This window comes from Cheilinus undulatus, linkage group 7, assembly GCF_018320785.1.
Source record: "Cheilinus undulatus linkage group 7, ASM1832078v1, whole genome shotgun sequence".
NCBI lineage: Eukaryota > Metazoa > Chordata > Actinopteri > Labriformes > Labridae > Cheilinus > Cheilinus undulatus.
In genome coordinates this window covers 12,148,928-12,168,911 of record NC_054871.1, presented here as the reverse complement: position 1 = coordinate 12,168,911, position 19,984 = coordinate 12,148,928, and the positions used below count along the sequence as shown (strand labels likewise).

The window sequence follows — 19,984 nt, the reverse complement described above, 5'->3', positions numbered from 1 at the left end:
AGCAAAAACCTCTCCACTAAGAAAGGCTTTCAGTTTGGTCCTTTGTTCCTCTTTTAATAAAGAAATGCTGTCAAGAGCTGATAAAACTGCCACTATACTATAGCTACTTCTGAGCTAATTGCTACATCAGTGTCAACCATTGCTACCACCTTCCAGTACAGCTAAACTCCACTTGTAGCTATCTTGTTGTCCTCAGGTGATGCTGACTGGTCAGGTTAATTCTCAGACACATACATTTCAGATTGGAGCTTTCAAAGATGGATCTAGCTGAGGACAGACAAAGAATCTGGCCAACCCATCTGCTTTGAAAATACATTTCCAACTATAAACTCCAGTAACAAAGCTTTAGTGACATAAGTCATTCAGTTTCTTCAGGAGTTTGGAAGCCAATTCATGGCAGGCACAATATTGGAAAGGTTGTCTAAAGCTAATTTTAAATCAGGGTAGAAAAAACAAAAAGGTGGATCTCAGGCTGATCTGAAACCAACAGAATGTGCTGGCTTGCCATCATATTAGCCATGCCCCTGCTTTGGCATTAACTTGTATCTGGACAAGGGGTACTGAAAATTCACCGCCCACACAGTGAGGACCTAGAAAGTCATAATAACTCCAACCATTTTTCTTTCTTTTGAACAAGGGTGTATGCATGTTTATTTCTGCTGTAAAAATCAACATTCAAACAGCCAGCCTCCAGTGGACTATCAAGGAACTGCAATTTTTTGAATTTCCACATCAGCTTCACTTTTCAACCACAAAGTTTGCTGCTTGTTTTCAACACATTTTTCCAAGCAATCCCCTTTGAGAATTAAGCGACAGATTAAGCAGCAGAGAAAGATTGTGAAAGTGAAGCCATATCATGTGTCTCATATCGCTACACACATCTTAACCGAGGGAAAGTGGATTTAGAAGATGTGTGATTGGGTAATCTGATCTGACCTTCAGGAGCTAATCTAACAGAGTGAAGCTGAGCCTTGATTGCGAGCGGTCGGCTGATAAGGGGGTGTGAACAGACAGTCCTGCACTGTCCCTGACAGACAGTTGGGCTTTTGTCATGGAAAAGGCCTGCTTCCATCACTACCAGTCCTGCCTATCTCAACCCTCCCACCCTTCTCCCTTACTCTTCCCCCTCTCACCACAATCCTCACTCTCACCTCCACTTTCTTTCTTTCCCGCTCCCCTCGTATCCCCTCTTACCAACCCATTCACCTCAGCTGTACTCCTCCCCACCCTTCTCTCTCTTTTGTCCTTCTGTCGTCTGGTTCATGGTCAGATTACAGAGCAGCCTGCACATTTGTCACCATTCTATCTCCCTTATTTTCTTACTTTAGATAAATAATACATGATTTGAAATGTATTTCTTGATTGTTTTCCTAATAGGTTTTTATACAGTGTCAAAGATTTGCTCTTTTCAAACAAAGCTGTGTGAAAGCTTGACATGAGCAAATAATGTGCTATGTCAAGGTTTAATTCTTGTGAAGGTAATTGTTCCCTGAAGAGATTTCTTTTATGTACAGTCATTATCTTTGTCTCATATTACGTCTGCTCTACCTGACTGGCTGACAAAAGTCATGAACTTTTCATCTTGTCATTTTCTTGTCTTACATCTCTTTTCTTATTTCACTCCCTGACAGAAGACGCCAATGAAAATGACGACAGCTCAGAGGTCATCCCAGACTACAGCCAGCTCAGAGTGCCCTCAGCTAAAACTCTCACAACCCTGGAAGATGTCAACACCAAGATCTTTATTGGAACAGAGGTATTACAAATAAAGGATTTTGCTGTTTAAGTGGACTCCATTTCCCATGGTGGGCCTTGGAGAATTCATTCTGCTTCCAGTTGAACAATATGATGTCAAATTAATGTAAACATTGAATAGAAATGATTGGATACAGTCCTTTTACTTACCAACAAAAAGAAACAATAAAGGAATAAAACAGGGATTCATCAATATAACATTTACAAGGCCTTTTGATAAAGACAAGTCTACAGAAGTAACTCAGCAGAAAATACTGATGTAGCTTGTCTAAGATCCTCAGACCGGTCATCCCACAGCCAAGGCGCCCAAACAGCACATGCTCAGCTACCTTTAGTTTTTAAGTTTATAACTGGATTGGCGAGGAGGTTCCTGTCGGAGGATCTCAGGCTGTACACTGGTTGGTAAGGAGACAGGAGTTCAGATATTCTGGGGCTGGACCATGAAGAACTTTAAAAGTTAGAGATAAAACTTTTAAGTCTATCCTAAAAGATACTTGCATCTAGTGTAGATTTGTTAAAACAGAAGAAATGGGTACTCTTATCCTAGTTTTAGTTAAGGATCTTACCAATTTGAAGTAGAGTTATGAATTTTTGTTTTACCCTGTTAAAATACCATTGCAGTAATCCAACCATGAGGAAATTAAAGCATGACCAACAGCTTGCATTTCTTTAAAGATGCAGTTTGTAAAATTTAGCTTGGTAGCATTAAGTGGAACAAACTTGCACACTATTTATAAGAAATTAGTGTTTAATCACCCGAATATATAAAATGGTCTTATATTTAATAAATTAGAATAAGCCTTTTATCTATACATAGGGAGGGTCCACTCCATAGACTCTGTCATCTTAGATTTACACATCTTGCATGTTTGTGCGGTACATCAGACCTCAGCTCTAATGTGTATGGTTTAATTATTAGGATGGGGAGATTGTTTACACTGACTGGAAAATGGGAAAAGACGACTCTGGACGATTTAAAAGTGAGTATTCTGGTGTTTAATTTTCTTCATTCTGTATTTCCAAACAGACTTTAAATGAGCAAAAATGTATTTTATTCAGTGCCATTAAGGCAATACACACAAGATAGAAACATATCACCAACACTTAACAAACCAGTTAATATGCTATAAAATAAGGTCAAACATACAGAAACAGTCATCATGGTTGTGTTTCTTCTGAGCATGTCTTTAACGTATTCCTTTTTCTTTCATAGTTATTCATCATCACTTTACTATATGTGAAATGCCCTCTAACCTAAAAATAAGAGAATTAGGGCATGTCAATGTTCTTTCCTTTCAGTTTGAAATTAATTCCATTACCCAGTAAAAGAATGGTATTTGAAACACTTGGACACTGTTTCTAATCCCCAAGTATTATTGTTTGATGGCTCATTGATAAGGGAATATAACACTAGGCATTTTCAGGGTCATCCAAAAGATCACAGCTCATGGACGAAACCAAAAAAGATGCAGCATCTGTTCAGTTTCAGATTTATAGATGCAGCAGTACAGATGCTTTTCCAAACCTCTCACAAAAGCTTTTGTTTTCTAGTAGGCAAGAATTTGTACCAAAGCATATTGAGTTTAAGTATGTTTAATGGCATTTTAGGTTGATTTATACACCTGTTTCCATGGCAAAGGGGTGCTAAATATGCCCTCCAAGCTAGATTAAAATGTGCCTGGCTTATCATTTCATTCAAATATACTTAGAATAAAACTGCACATAAGAATCATCATTTTTCCTTTAAGCAACAGGCAGTTTGTGAGAGGTCTACAGAAAAAGTTTTTCAGAACCAAGTAATACTTGTCTTTTTTCCTCCAAGCTAAAAAAAAATAGCAGGTATTAAGTGATTTTGTCTCAATTTTTGGCTGACCACTGAGGTCAGCGCTACAGATGGCTCTGTCAGTGTCTGAGTGACTGACTGAGTGAGTGATGCTACTTTCAGAGCCATGCCATACAGAGTTGGGCTTGCTTGTACTGAAAGCTGTTGGTAACGGCTGCCTCCACCGTGGTAAATAAACCCATACATACAGCGTTGTGCTACGGGCGGGTTTTGGTTGTACTGGCACTGAAAGCTTTCGTGACAGAAGAGATGTTTCCCCTCCCCGCACTGAAGAGCACATAATAAAGGGAGGATATTTTTTCCACACTGTCCTGCCAACATATCTGTGCAGGGACATGTGTTTCTGTGTAGCCAATCAGATGCGATAAAAGACAAGCAGAAGGGAGGGGGGATGATGTTGCCCAGGGCTCGAGCAACTGAAAAAAAAAATACATAAAAAATTTTAAAAAATAGAGCAAAAAATCATGAACCACCAAATTATTGATAACTGTTTTTTATTCCAGGATTTTCATAAATATTCTCATATTTTATACATTTTAGCTTCTGTAGAGGATGTTTTTTTCTATTTCTTTCATTTTTAATGGGTTTTATTAGCTGTTTTTGTAACTTTTAAAATATATAATTCTAATGTGTTTTTTTTCTTTTGCCATTGATGTGAAAAAAAAAACAACACGTAAGACTTCTTAGAACTGACTGAAATCTTTATATCATAAAAATATACACCCCTGTAATTGTTCCTCTCTTTAGCTAAAGTGCATCACTTCCAAGAATAACTCTTGTTGTATGAGAGGAAAAGCATTTTTATAAGCCTTTCATGGCTTATAAACTCCCCTGCACAGGATTTTTTTTAAATTGCCTTGTATTTTTCTTATTTCCTTTATAAAAAGCGAACAAGTAAACTACATCTTTTTTTAAGTGTCCCCAAAGTCTAGAGTCATACAGTAGAGGTTTATGGTGTGCCCCAGGCGGCCTGGGTAAAGTGTCTTCTGCGGCTCCTATATTTGACTCAGAACATGGCTCGACAAATTGAATCATAATGTACAACATCATGACCCTAAAGTTATTTTTCTGCTTATTATTGAGTTTTACTCCTAAATATTAAAATAATAATACAGGGGGCTGCATCACAGGCTCGCTCTTTCTCTCTTATGCTCTACTCAGGCACCGTGACGTGATTACAGAACAGCCTGCAACTGGCAAATATGGCGGTTAGCATTCAAGTTAGCATTCGGGCTAGCGGTAATAAATGATCGTAATTCGATTAAAGTGCATAAAAAGACGTTCAGTATCAGGTTTACTGGTGTGGATTTAATCATTCAAGTCCCCAAAAGTCACACAAATTCCAGGCTTGCTGAAAATGCTGCCACAAGGGATTCAAAGGCATTAAAAGCGTCAATGGGACGACACAACGACTAGCTTCAGGATGAAAAACAAGAGGCAGCGATATATGGTTCAAAAGTTATTTAACTTTTGATAAACTGTGTCACTTTCTGTCGTGTAAGACAGCGCTGGTTTGGAAGACGTCTTAACAATCACTTTCAGAGAAAAACTGTCACGCAGCCACTATTCTTTTCTGCCGCAGTGTGTCCTCTTGTTCTTCTTTGCTGCTCTAAAAACGGTAGCCCGTGCATGATGTGCTTTCTGGCAGCGAAGAAATACGATTTCTGGTATATAGCGCTAACATTTAGCATGGCTAAAAGAAGCAAAATATAAAGCTAAACCAAATGGTATCAGATCAGTGCATAACTTGTGTACTCACCAATACCAATACCTGCATTTTAGGCAGTATTGGACATATTTCCAATACTGGTATCGGAACTACCCTACCCACGTTTCTCCCCCACTCTCGTATCCCTGTTAGCAACCCTATTTACTGCTCTCCTCAATGAATAAAAGCATAAACTTTCCTTAAAAGAGGTCTAGAGCCATATAGGCTTTTGACAGTAGATTAAACTGTAGAATAATAGTTGCAGCTCATTCAGTTCATATAATTACCTTTACGAATAAGTCAATGATTTAAGAAAGAGGGTGTATAGGGTAAGCTGTTATTTGTTTTGCATTTATTATTGCATCACTGTAAAATAACTGCCTCTCTCTTCTGATCTCTCCTCTCTGCCAGGTGAGAAGCCCCTACACTGTTCCAACATCCATCACTGGTTTGTGAACACAGTGCAGCGCTCTCCTTTCTTCAAAGACATTATTCTGACAGTGGGAGCCTGGGACTTTGCCATCTGGAGGGAGGGAGTCTTGGTAAAAAACACACCTGTCACTTTCAAATACTGGCTGCAAATAACACCCAAGCAGTTCTGTTTTTTTCATTTTGAACCCGATAACTCCATTAAACTTATTATAAACTACGATATCCAGGACGGCCCCATCATCCAGTCACCAAGCTCTGAGCAGGCATACACAGTGGGATGCTGGTCCGTGACCCGACCAGCTATTATCTTTATTGGGAGAGAGGACAGCAGCATTGAGGTGTGGAGCTTTCTTCAACAGAGCGGTGAACCTGTGCAGGTCTTTGCAAATGTCACTAAGTCTAGAATCACCTGCATCAAGCCCTGGGCCTCCATCACAAGTGAGTTCTTGGCCTCAGAATTCTACACAAAGGAAGCATTATTTTTATACCTTCTTTTTTGTTTTAATAATTTTTGTGTCTCACACCGAATCACATTTCAATTATACATTTAGCTAAATGTATTGAATTTGCACTCTCACTCTTTTTTTATAATGAAGAAGATAAGGAGTGGTAAGCCTGTGATCTGGTTTACTATACTGCATATCACACCAAGACTTCTAATGTGACTGTTTCTCTGTTATATTTATGTTTTTATAGCCTTGTTAAGTTCCTTTCTGTAAGATTTCTCAAGTCATGAAGTTCATGATCAAGTTGTTTTGTTATGTTTTTCAAGCCAAACAGCACTTCCTGGCTGTGAGTGACGACCTTGGGACTGTCAGTGTTTTTAGACTCCCAAAGTCGCTCTACGTTCCCCTGAGGAGTGAGGTGAGACAGTCCAACTGACCTTTCTTCACTCATTTTAGACAAGACTTTGAAACATCTGTTTTTCAAATGATTATTTTGAAAAATGAAAGAGCAATGTATAGATGGCCAAACATGGCAATGGTAATAAATCAAGCACTGCAGCATGCCACATTCAATTTATTTAGTGGTTTAATGCATTGATATGAAGCTTGTTCACATACAAGCTCTCAAAAGAATGGCAGTCTAACTGTTGAATAAATTGTTAAAAATTTTATTTGCCATGAGCCTTTTTAGCTGCCTGATCAGCGTCTGTGATTAAAACTGAATTTCTGTTTGTGTGTAGCATTCACATTTGAGGAAACACTTTGAGCGTGAGGAAAACAGACTGAAGGATTTAATGATGAGGAAGGAGCAGTGGTTAATAGAGATGAAGGAGGCTGAAGAGCGCAAGAAAAAAACGGTGAGAATCTGGGAAAAAGAATGAACTGTGTTTGGGCGCACATTAAAGAAGTCCAAGGGTACAAACTTTAGTCATCCATCCTTTTTTCTCTTCTCCTGAAGTTTAATTCATTCATTTTGGGTGAGTGGGCATCAGCAAACTATAGGACATAAAATGTTTCATGTTAGACTAGAAGGTAGTTGTGTATGAAGTTAAGGTTTAGCTTTCAGTTCTTCATTTCTCCGTTTGTGGGCTTTCCTTTCTTGCTTCTCTTTTCAGTTATACTTTTTTCACGTCAGGAACTTAACTGTGTGATTACTGCTTTTCACACTGGGAAATTCCAAACAATTAATTAATTCCAAACAATTTAAGATGATAACTTGAGATTATTTGACAAACTGTCCTGTGAATACTTTTGTCTGAGCAAAACTGTCATGCCTAAAAAATGTTCAATATTAGGAGCAAGTGTAGTCTGCTTAAAGTTAGCGATTTCCTTGAGACTGCACTTCGTTACAGTTAGATGCAGGTATCAGTAAAACTAATGCCATCTGAGGAAGTAGAGAAGAGGCAGAGAAGTGAGTGGCTACAAGTATTCTGCACTTGGAAATGAGTCACCGATGGGGAAATTTATGATCTTAGATTGCTTTTGGACATCATTATGAAAAGGCTTGCTGCTCCCTTCTGTTGTACCCACAAATGCCAGCAGTGGAAACTTGGACTGGGCAATAAATCAGTTAGATTGATTCATCATGTTCTGTAGTTAAAAATGGAAATCTAGATTTCCACTCAAACTTCCACTGCCATTATTTCATTTTTGAAGACTGCAAAAATGATATCTTCTCGAGAACAAGCTTAACATTTTCATATCACTTGCAGCATAATGCTTAGGAATCTAATACATCAGTTTTTTGTCCTCAGGATCTAGATAAGCCTGAGAAAACTCTGGAGGAGGAGGAAGAGGAAGACATGAAAGCATATAAGGAGTACCTGGTGCTGGAGGAAAAGATCCTGAAGGACATCGGTGTCTGGCAAGATCCTGACCACAAAGTTTAGTGCTATCTCACACAGTTGTTAATGAATTTTGCAAATATTCCACACACAGTGGCAACAACAAGAAAAATATGAGAGCAAAGTAAAGACTCTTTGTTACCTATTCACTGGAGGGAAAGTCAAGAATTCTTTCATATTTTTTTTGAGTATTTAAGCAAAAGAAATTTAAAAAATATATTTTAAGTTATCACAAAATAAATCTGTATTACACTACCGAGATAAAAATATGTAAAGCTACATGTAAAACAACAGTCTTAAAATTAAAAGTAAAATTTTTTGTGCTTGCATCGTTCAGCAGACTATTTGAGTTTGGCATTCAGGGTCAGTGATTGATTTTTTTCACCCACCCATCTGAGATCTAATTACTTGGTAATGCCATCCATAAGTGCCCTCTTCTACACCGCTGCCTGAGGATCCACTGTGGAATATCAATGATCTGACCTTGGCAGGAAGTAATTTTATGCAGCTCCTTGATTTCATGATATTTATCTTTTAGTGAAAGCTCCTCCAGTATATAAATAATATTCATATGGTTCATCCAAGGTGATGCTGATAAATTATGTGATATTTAAGAAATAGGATCAATAAATTTCATTCTCGAGCCTCTTAGAATACCCCATGTCAGTGTTATAAGTCCCTTTTCACACGGTCTGACCATTTTTTTTAAGTTATAACTGTAGAAATTTCAACAAAACCACAGGAAAATCTAAATTTCTGAAGAAGCTCAGCACTTGCTCATGCAGAACATAGTAATCATACGTCCAGTCTCCCTGTGTTCTCCCAGAACGATGCCTCCCAGCTTGCAAAGCCAATCAAAGCTCTTTCTCTCAACACAGTGGTCCATTTAGATGTGATGCCCTTTTCACTAATCCCAGCTTGCATTAATGCTGATGCACCATGCTGCAGCTGGCAAAGCTTCACCTCCTCCACCCCAGCCTCCTCCTTTATAGCAAAAAGCTTTCTGCACTCTCATATTGCAATAAGATTGTAAAATGTATGATGAGAGTGTTCCTGACTAAAATGCCTTTTCGTGGGTGATTAATCGATGTTTTGTTTTAAGGGCTCATACCAACACTGATTATTAGTAGCTCATGAGACCGATAACCAATATTTGGAACCGATACCATTCATTATGACCAACAAATGTACTTGATGTGGAAAAAAGTAAAACTTCATAATCAAAAAAATTAAAGTAAAATAAACAATTTAGGCCAAGCTCTACCAGCATGATAAATGGCACAAAGAAACTCAGTAGAAGCTGGAAAACAGGAAGTGATTCCATACGCTCACTTTCAGTGTTATCCAGGCTCAAGTGTTGATTTGCTTGAAATCGTGACATTTAGCTAATCAGATAGTGTAGTATACAGACCATTTGTTGAGACGCTGGAGAGTGAAAATAAAGGCAGAGGGGATGACACACTTTGCAGTGGAACCAAAGTAGAGCACCTTTTGATTAATAAACTTTATTGATTATCAGTCAAATAAAATGCTGATACTGATAGACAGTCAAGCTGATAATTGGTTGGCCCCAGTTTTTTTAAGCAGATTTCCAGGGGTCTAATGTCCCAGTTCATTGAGTAGTTGCAAGAAACGTAACTGGCTCATGGTATTGGAGGGCAGGGCTGAGTAATAGTTGAACTGTTCCCAGTTTTTGCATAGTAAAGTTCACAAGCATTTCCTGGAACTATGAAAATGGTCTTATGTCTTTTATGAAGTGTTTAGCCAAAGAGCCGTGGAACTGATGCTCAGCAAAACAGAATTAGAAGATAAGCAACTGTTTGCTAAAAATCATGTCTCTGAATAGTTAATTATGTAGCCAAGTGTAAGCTGAAAGTGAAAGTGAACCTCCAGCTCAGAGCTAACTATACCCACTTAAGTAATTCAAAAAATGCACAAAAAGTGAGCAGTTTGGTACTGAAAGGAGGGAGGGTAAAAGGACAGGGTTTTCTAGATGAGGCTGGAGTGACAGTGACGTCCCCTTGCCAGAAAGTGACACAGAGTCCCGCAGCACTGCTGCCTCAGAGCGATCTTTTCCCCTCCAGAGTCCCTTGAAGCAGGCTGTAAGGTGGTAGTGAACTGTGGTGGTCCTGAGCACTACCTTTTTGGGCCGTTGGCTCCAGCATCGCCGTTACTTAAGCCGGAGCTGAGGCAGTGCAGGTGCAGGAGAGGATAGGAGTGGTCTCTGAATGGTAGTCGGTTAGAGGCAATGACATTCTACCTTTTATATAAAGCTTGTGACATAGAAACCTACCAGTGGTAAGATTGTAAGTCACATAAGCCACGCCTTTTCAGAAAAGATTTTTCAAAGCAGATGTCCTAATTAAATGTCGTAAAATGAAGATTATCAGTTTGGTGCAAATGTTAGAAATAACACCAGCACTGATGTGTTTTGTCATAGCTCAGTCAGATACCTCAGTGTATAGCTGAAAAAAATGTGCATGAAAGCAATAATTTTCTGTTACATTCAGCACAACTTTTCATTTGATGATGTTTTATATCAGCGCTATGAGTACAGCCAGAAACAGCTGCCTCATAATCAAAATATATATCATGTTAGCTCTACATTTGAAAGCGCCAACTACTTTAACAAGCTCTAATGTAAACTTACTCACTCTAAGAGGATTGCTATCTTGTCATTTGAGTTGGTGGTATCAGCTGCCACTTGATATAGAGCTGCTTTGCATAATTGAGGGAGCTGCACCTGCACTGATGGCTTTGAGACTTTGTCAATAGGAACAGGGGATCCCTGAAGAACTGATGGCATTCTTGAGTAGTTCCACAGTTCACAGAAAAAGTTGTGGTTTCCGTTTTGCAGTAATTTTTTTCCTCTGTGAAACTTTTACTTCTGTCCCGTAGTTCACAACATTTATGAGAAGGCTGTAACCTCTCTCTGGGTTTCATTAGTTTCCTTCATGGGAATTAAAAAAGCACACCTCAGAGTCCTAGGTCCACCTCAGGTCAAGAGTGGCCCAGCAGACCTTTAGTCACAATGACAGCCGGTGTCCTGATAGAAAAGAGGCTGCAGGCAGAGAGAGGGGGGCTGCTGCATAATACATGGGCAGCTGTCTGTGGACAGGCTTTCACAGTGTCTAAGATGCCTCAAAGGGAAGAGAGAGGATTGAGAGAACGGACAGAGTAGAAAGAAATGATAAAACGTTTATTAAGAGGAGACGGAGAGAGTTAGAGACAAAGAAGTTGATGAGAAATAGGAAACGAGTCCGCTTCCCTCCACAAAATCGAGCTGACTTCACTCCAGCCATGACTCATTCACGTGGACGGCTCTGTCACAGAGCTGTGGGGGTGGAGGGGAGGTGAAGAATAGGCTGATGTGAGGGTGCACAGAGGCAGGCGTCCATATGGCCCCTGAGGCACCAACAAGGCCAGGGTGACAAAAGGGGCCCCTGCTCTCTAGTCGTCCCCTCCTCAAGCTGCTCTGGGAATTCTGTTTTGCAGTCCCTCTCTCCTCTGCGGAGCCTCTCACTTTCTCCCAGGCCAGCCCAGGAATGTGCCTTCTGCAAACCAACACACTCACACGGGGAGTGTCTTCACCCTCCTTGGTTAGTTATTATTGTAATAGCTGATGCAGAAGAATGTTGTGCAATTGGGTGTGCTTGCGTGCAATGTAATCACTCACAGTATAAAAAGTTTAGAAACAAATGGCCACTGCAGTCGGCTGTCCAACTATGAGTCTAGTTCTGCATGAGGTTTCCGCCTAAGAACTGGGGGATGTACTACAGGATTACCAGGAATGTTTAGCACCTGATTCCCTCCTTTGGACTAAAGTAAGCAATTTTTTTTTCATTGTTTAAATCAGCCAAGCTTTTCCTTTGGTATGCAATATGGACAAAAGTTTATAAAGGCCTGATCATTACACCAACAGGAACTGTAATGAAACTATTCAAACACATACTGCAATATGGAATTGGCCTACTTTTGCAACTATCACAGCCTCCACTCTTCTTCTTCTTGAAGGTTTTCCACAAGATTTTGAAGTGTTTCTTTGGGAATTTATATCCATTGACTCTGTATTGAGTATTTATGAGGTCAGCCACAGATGTTGGACGAGAAGGCCCAGCTCTCAGTCTCCATTTCAGTCAATCTCAAAGGTGCTCGACGGGGTTGAGGTCAGGGCTCTGTGTGGGCCAGTCAAGTTCTTTCACACTGAACTCATCAAGCCATGTCCTTATAGTCCTTGCTTTGTGCATTGGGGTATAGTCATGTTGAAAATTGGCCTGCCCCATACTGCTGCCACAAAGTTGGAAGCATAGCATTGTCCAAAATGTCTTGGTATGCTGAGACACTGATATTGCCCTACACTGGAAAAAGCGGCCTGGCCAAAAGTCTGAAAAACAGCCCCATACCGTTATCCCACCGCCACCAAACTTCACAGAATGCACAGTGCAGTAAGGAAGGTAACGTTCTCCCAGCATCTTCCAAATTTAGACTCGCCAATCTGTCACACAAGCTCACACGCCTCCCCATTTTTGGCTGACATTAATGCCAGTGGAAGTTCAGGACTCTTTAGCTTTGGCATTCATCACAGTACCACTCTTAAAGTCACTAAGCTCTTTAGAATGACCCATTTTGTATCACAAATGTTGGCAAATAGAGACTGCATGGCGACGTGCTTGATTTTATACATTTGTGGCAACGAGTCTGATAGAAACATCTGAATTCAATAATTAGGAGGTGTGGCCAAATACTTTGGTATGTAATGAGAGTCTGAAATCTGTGGGAAATATCAGTCGAAGTATTAAAGATGTCAACCGGGGGGGCTTTGGAGTCCAATCTGCGGTTGCCACCATATTGAAAACACTGTTTCAAATGAACTTATGATAAACATAATAATAAGACAAAGCGGTGGGGCTAGGATGGTTTGAACAGAGGTTGCAAAAGGACAAGACTTTTGGACTGAAATAAAAGAATACTCTCGATCAAAATGTACCATAGAAGCGAAATTACTGGTCTATAAATCCACTCAAGTAAAAGAAAAATAATTTGAAGTTTACTCAAAGCACTGTGTAGCTACAGAGGATTTGCACAGTAAAATATGATCGTTGCTTGTGGCAATAAAAACATTAGAAAATGGATTTCACATAAGGGCACAACTTTATAACAAAGTGAAATGCGACAGGTGATTTGGGATGTAGTAAAAGCCAAACAACTGGCTAGTTTCATGTCATTGACAGAAAGAACCTTCTTGTTTTGACTTTTAGTTTTTGTTTTTTACTCTAATACAATACTTTCCCCAAAATATACTGTGCAATCATAAAGTATTCAGATCCCCATCACTTTTTCAATATTATGTTATTGCCTAATGATACAGTTACAAAAAACATATTTGCTGAGATGTTTCTACACCTTGATTGGAGTCCACCTGTGGTAAATTAAATTGATTGGACATGATTTGGAAAGGCATACGCCCTCTTTTGAGGGCCTCAGAGCTGACAATGCATATCAGAGCAAAAACCAAGACATGAGGTCAAAGGAGCTGTCTGAGGGGCTCAAAGACAGGATTGTTGTGAGGCACAGATCTCGGGAACACTACAAAAAACTCTGCTGCACTCAAAGTTTCTCAGAGCACAGTGCCCACCATAATTCTCAAACTGAAGAAGTTTGGCACAACCAGGACTCCTCCCAGAGCTGGTTTCATGTGTTTTGCACTGAGGAAAGGCTTCTATCTAGCCACTCTGCCATAAAGCTCAGATGGGTGGAGTGCTGCAGTGATGGTTGTCCTTCTGGAACTTTGTCCCATCTCCACACAGGATCTCAGTCAGAGTGACCACTGGGTTCTTGCTCATCTCTCTTACTAAGGCCCTTCTCTCCTGATTGCTCAATGTAGCCAGGCGACCAGCTCTTGGAAGAGTCCTGGTTGTGCCAAATTTCCTCCAATCTATCAAGGCTATAAAAAGCCATCTATTCACTGATTGCTTACTTCTAGATAATGGAGCACTCTGGCTGCATGGCAGAAACGGTTAACCAGAGCTAAAGAGGCTGCTAGCAGCTGACTGCTATGCTTCAGTGTAGACAGAACATCTGACCAGGACTGCAGGCCTGAACTGGAAGTCCATAGCCTAAATAATGCTACAAAAAGCACAGTTACACAGTCTCTTTATGCAATAAACCCACTGACCGCCCCCCTCTTGCCATAAAGGGTATTCATGATGTTGGATTCCCCTCAACTGATCTCTTCATCTGAGCCTGAGAGATTTCCTAAACAATCTTAAACTAAGGGGGGTGTCTGCAGTCCAGTTTTTATCACCAATACTTGAAAGTTTTGAAGCCAAATCCTGGGAAACAATGTGAGCAGGTGCTGTGCAGGAGGGGCTGTAAATCTGGCCTGGTGAACTAAGCCATTTCCCTGGCTTTGTTCTCACCGGCCCCTTAGCTGCTCCCGCTGGGGAGGGTGTTAGGTGGGGTGAGGAGGAGTGAGGGTCCCCAGCCTACATTTCCCAACATGGGGGCATTCACATCTTAAACATGGTCATTCAGCTGAAAACAGAGGGATACAAATCATATAAACACCATGTCATGAGAAAGAAGTAGATTAGAGATACCATCATGTTGGCATTTATTTAAAAAGAATTATGTAAAGTTTGCCAGGAAGCATTTCTGACTCGAGCAGCATCCTCCTTTTACCTCAGAGCAGCTGCTGAGTTGCTAAAACCGTCCCCAGTTAAATCTTCAGACTGTTTCATCGCTGTAAACCGTAAAGCGGTTTCTCTTTAAACTCTGTGAGAGGCTGCTGTAGGTTTCATTAGTTGACCCTTGGCCTCGTAACAGATCAGGTGACCAGGGCACTGCTGAGGAATGTTCCCTCTTGACTCCTTTTCATTTTCTAATTTCAAGCCTTCAACGGTTTGGATTCTTGTCATTTAACGGCCCCCTCCAAATGCACCGTCCATGCAGGTGTATTTCTGTGGGTTTGTATTTTTGTAAAGAACTGAGGATGGAAAAGGGCCTAAAACAGAAATCTTGCTTTATTTCCAACTGCTTATTATCCTCCTGAGACCCTGAAAAGTAATCTTTTCCACTCTTTGAGTTTCAGATAATTTTCCAGAATTTACATTTAAGTTTCAGTAATTTGCCTGAAATGTTGGGAGAATATGTTAAAATTTACAGAATTTTTCAAGGAAATTTGTGGGGAAATGATTGTATATTTTGAGGCATTTCATGGCAATTTTAAGGGGGGAATTTGCTTTAAAATGTCTTGGTATTTTCATGGAAATTTGGGGATTTTGTTTGTTTTTGTTCAGATTTGTCAAATATTTTAATGGAAACTTTGAAAACTATTTGTTAGTTTTTGGGAATTTGATCAGGTTTTGTTTTCTTTAGTACTTGTTTTGGTGGTGGTGGTTTTTGCAAGATTTCTTTATTGAAATTTAAGGGAATTTGGATGACTGGGAGAATTTGGACATTTTTACAGGTATTTTTTAATTGAAATTTGATTTTTTTTTAGAATTGGGTGTTCTTTTTCTTCTTGGGGGTGGGGGGCTTTAAAATTTTCAATTTTTTTTATTTCAATGATTTGGGGAATGTATTTATAAATTTTGAGAATTGATAAGAAATTTTAAGTGGAATTTAATTTTAGATTTTCAGGAATTTACATGATTTTTTGTTGAGGGGTGGGGGGGTATTTGAATGGTTATGCTTCATGATAAAGTTAATGATAAATTAAACATTTCCAATAAATTCAGACTTTTTAGTGTTAGTTTTGTTGGTGCTTGGCCTTCACAAGTGTCTCTGGTCCATCTTTAAAATGACTCCCCATCCCTCTGTCGGTTATTGACATCATTTCTGACTGACTAAAGACCCCCAACTACGCTCAGCCAAAACATTCGCTCTTAAATCAATCCAGTGCTGTAATTACTGCAGAAACAGGACCTTCAGGAAATTTGTTGACATATTTTGATAAAACTTCCTTCCTGTTCAAGACAAGGCTGAGTTTTGAAACTCAACAGGTCCTACTGATACCAAATAAATGGGAAGAACAAAAAATGCATTACAAACAAAAGCTCAGGTCTCAGGAGGTTAAACCTTCATCCTACTGTATTAAAATTTATTGAAGTTGGGTAACATTTTAAAAGGAATTATACAAATTCAGCCTTCTCTATGTCTCAACATTTATCAAAAGGGTTACTTTCCATCTAATTAATTCCTAACACTGATAGATACATTTTAAAAATAATTCATCTACTTCGCTCTCACCTGATCTAAATCAGAAGAGGAGAAATGTTAATATTTCTACAAGAGGTATTCATGTTTTGGACTCTGTATCATCACTCCATCAGCAGCCATCGCTCACAAGCAACATTCAGAAAAAAAAAAAACCTCATCGAAGGAAGCCTCAGAGTGGGATCTGTCATCTAAACCATCAGTCCATCAAAGAGAACATATGAACATATGAAAAACTCTTCAGGCTTTTCCTGTGACCATGGAAACTCAAGACCAAACTGTTGTTCATCCATGATGACGGCTGAACCAACATTTACTCAAGTACTATATTTAAAGTATGTTTAAAGTAAGATTGAAGTATTTCACTCTGTGAATTAAGCTTTTTAGGGGGGGTGAGGGTTATTTGTGTTATTTGTGTTAAATCATTTTTGGACAAAACCTTGAATTGTTTTCTTACATAGAGTTACAGAAGAAGAAACCATCCTTCTATCAGTTGTCTACAAAGCTAAAGTCTAAAGGCTATTGAATCCAATTCACTCCAGCGTTTCACAGGTTCAGCTCTACATGCAGGTTGTCTTGTTTCTTGTAGTAATGGAGAGGTTCATGGGATAGGGATGCTTTGACTTGATAGGGAGTAGTTTTGTTTTTTTGGGGGGGACAAACAATTGGTTAAAACAAGCCTTGAAGCAGGCCACGCCCCCTGTTTGTTGGAGACAGGCAGGGCCCAAAATTGGGTCTAAAATGGTTTAGTGTGCAGCCAGTCTTAGTTTTCCTGCTGATAGGTGAAGAGAGAGCTCTGCTGACAGGAGGTAGACGATAGCAAACACTAAAATGCCAGCTGTGTCACTCCACTTCCTCAGCAGAGAACAAAGTTATCACAACACCTCCTATCAGAGTGATGTTACAGTCTGGTCGGAGGAGAAACCTCTACAAAAGAGGCACCACCTGCAAGTTTATCAAGCACAGAGGCCCAAATCTTCTCTTTGAGCAGCCACCACAGCTGCTGTCGAGGCCTCTTTTCAGTCTCACCTTTCACATTTTTCCCTCCTATCAAGCGGAGCAAACCCTCTCCCTCATCCCGTCCTGACGCTGAAAGGAGATTGCTCTGGTCTGAAGGAGTCGGAGGGGGGAGAGGTGATGAGCAGCTTACCTCTGGGACGGATTAGCCTTATTAAAATGAAATAGTCTAGTCCTGAGTGACAGAGCAATGGAGGTGGAGGAGGGCACAGGGAGGGAGGACCCAGGGAGGAGAAGGCCTACGTTGTGTGAGGCCCGGCCCCCAAGGTTCTGAAGCGCCGCTCTCCTGTGTTCTCCTTCCCTCCATTCTTCACTTTCACCTCTCACTCTCTCCTCATCTTCTCCCCCTCCTTTTCTTCTGGTCTGCTCTCTCATCATCACTGCGGTCCAGAACAGGCTGATCTGTCAGCACTGCATCAAGAGATCTGCTCCAAGGCCCTTAGATGGGCTGCCAAGTACAGGGGCCGGACGGTAGGGGAACAAACGAGCCCAAAAATCACGTCAGAGAGGCTGGAATCTTGGTAAAATGTGTCTAATAGTGCTCTTATTGAAGGGCACTACATGTATGGAATGTGTACTCGGGGTCAGTGCGTAAGGTTCCCAGCAATTACCACGGCTTAACTCACCGATATTCATGTAGTATGTACTGAAGAATATTAACCAATCAGAGGCTGAATGAGAGTAATGAAAGACATTCAAGGGCTGAATGTGCTGAATGTGACTTGTAATTTGTACATAATGACATGTATACCATGGTAATCCTTGCTACGACCATAAGGCGATGATTTAGGAGTGCACAACGTGTTTTGTTCATGTTTTGAGTCTGACTCATAGTTTTCAGTTGTTGGCTTGAGTACAGAAGCCCTTACTGAACAAGCATCAATACAATAAGCATAAAACAATCATATCAACCAAATTCCCCAAAATTGGGGCACTGTGTAAAATGTAAAACGTAAAAAAACAAAAAACAAAAACAAAACGTGGCACTGTATTAAAAAACAGGTATACTTCTGTACTGAGAATCACTGCATGGAAACACCTCTGGAAGTCACTGTCTGTCAACACAGCTCCTCATGCCATCCAAAAATGCAAGTTAAACTTAACCTTGCAAAGCAGATGGATACGCCCGTTTCCTTGTTTTTCACTGGTGAATCCATCTTGCAAAGCTCCCATCTGAACTGTTTGGGCCCGGTTAGAAAGTGACAGGTCCGTCCAATCAGCGACAACAGGCAGTACTTTCAGGCGCGGCAGAGTCGTGACATAAGCAAGCAGCAGCAAGAGGCTGGAAGAGCTTAGCGTGGATGCTGCTAAAGCGCCAGTTTTATCAGAACTTGACAACATTTCTTCATTAAAAGAATAACAAAGAGCACTGAGTTGTTTTCTTTACAAAAACGACAAAAGTCAAGTACCTACATGTCTATAGTCACTCGATAGCAGCTACATCACGTGTTTTGTTGCTCTGATTGGCCCGTAGAGATGTGACAGACAGAACGTTCATCCAATCATGATCTGAGTTCTTTTCAAAGCCTCTGCCTTGTCCCAAAAGTTTCCTTTAGAAGCTTTCCCATCTGGCGTGTCAGGTTAAGTTAAACTTAGATCATGCAAAGAAGAAGCCATGTGTGAACTGCTTTCTCTGGGCCAAAAGAAACAGAGGCAAAATGGAAAACTGTTCTGTGGTCAAATGAATCACAATTTGAAATTTCTTACAGTAACCACAGATGCCATGTCCTAGGACAAAAGAGGAGAGGGACGACTAAGCTTATTATTAGCACACAGATGAAAAGTCTGCATCCCTGATGGTATGGGGTTTCATTAGTAACTATGGTGTGGGCAGCTTACGCATCTGGAAAAACACCATCAATGCTGAAAGTACATAGAGGTTTTAGAGCAACATAAGCTCCTCACATGAATGCACATCACCCTCACTGACTAGTCAAAATCAAGACAGGACAGGACAGTAAATCAGCTTTGTCAACAAACAATGGCAGAAGAGAAACTGGCTCATCTTTTCAAAGCTAAAGTTTCCAGCGCTACAGCTGTTAATACCATAACAGGATTACTCAACAATGTTTATATATTTTCCAAGTGGAAGTTTCTTGAAAAATCCAAAATATTTAGCACACAAGCTTTTTAGAAACAATGGTAACGGCACTTCATAGAAAAGCATTAGTCAGCTTTTGTAACCTGGTATCAATAGATGCCAGTGAGAAGAGCCCTGAAGCTGAAGTTATAAACCCTGCCAAGATGGGGGGTCTGGCTGCAGACTACAGATCTCAGATGCCCCTGCTGGGAGACCAGCAGGGGCATCTTTTAGAAGCAGTGAAATGAATGTGGCTAGTTTTAGCTGACATAGCTTTGCTTGCTTCGTGGTTAATGTTGGTATGTAAGCCAATTGGGCTATTTTAGCTTTAGCTGAAGCTAACGGAACTATAGCTAGCCACAGCTCACATAATTCCTCATAAAATGGGCCTAGCTTTAGCAAACATAGCATAATCTGATGTAGCTTTTTTTCTTAAGCTCTATCTAGGATAGATATGTAGCCACATAGCTAATGCTTACATAAGTAATATAGCTTCATTAACCCTTTACCTACTGAGTCTAAAAATGGCGATTTGGGCATATTTTGTTATTATAGCTGTAAAATAGTCAGGTCAGGGTCAGGGTAAGTCTGAGAGCTTTGGTCCCTTTTCCCAGGAGTACTTGAACTTGACTTTTCAACATC

At 40.2% G+C, this 19,984-nt stretch overlaps 1 protein-coding gene across 1 annotated transcript in view; it reads left to right on the top strand.

Annotated features, from left to right (window-relative positions):
• The window catches only part of dnai3 (dynein axonemal intermediate chain 3), a 32,552-nt gene extending 24,479 nt beyond the window's left edge, over nt 1–8,073 (top strand). Inside the window, exons 17-23 of the mRNA XM_041791370.1 lie at nt 1,632–1,756; nt 2,675–2,735; nt 5,718–5,848; nt 5,966–6,176; nt 6,511–6,602; nt 6,925–7,041; nt 7,939–8,073. Of these exons, the coding sequence (XP_041647304.1) occupies nt 1,632–1,756; nt 2,675–2,735; nt 5,718–5,848; nt 5,966–6,176; nt 6,511–6,602; nt 6,925–7,041; nt 7,939–8,073 (872 nt within the window). The remainder of the gene's footprint in view (nt 1–1,631; nt 1,757–2,674; nt 2,736–5,717; nt 5,849–5,965; nt 6,177–6,510; nt 6,603–6,924; nt 7,042–7,938) is intronic.
• Nucleotides 8,074–19,984: the final 11,911 nt, after the last annotated feature.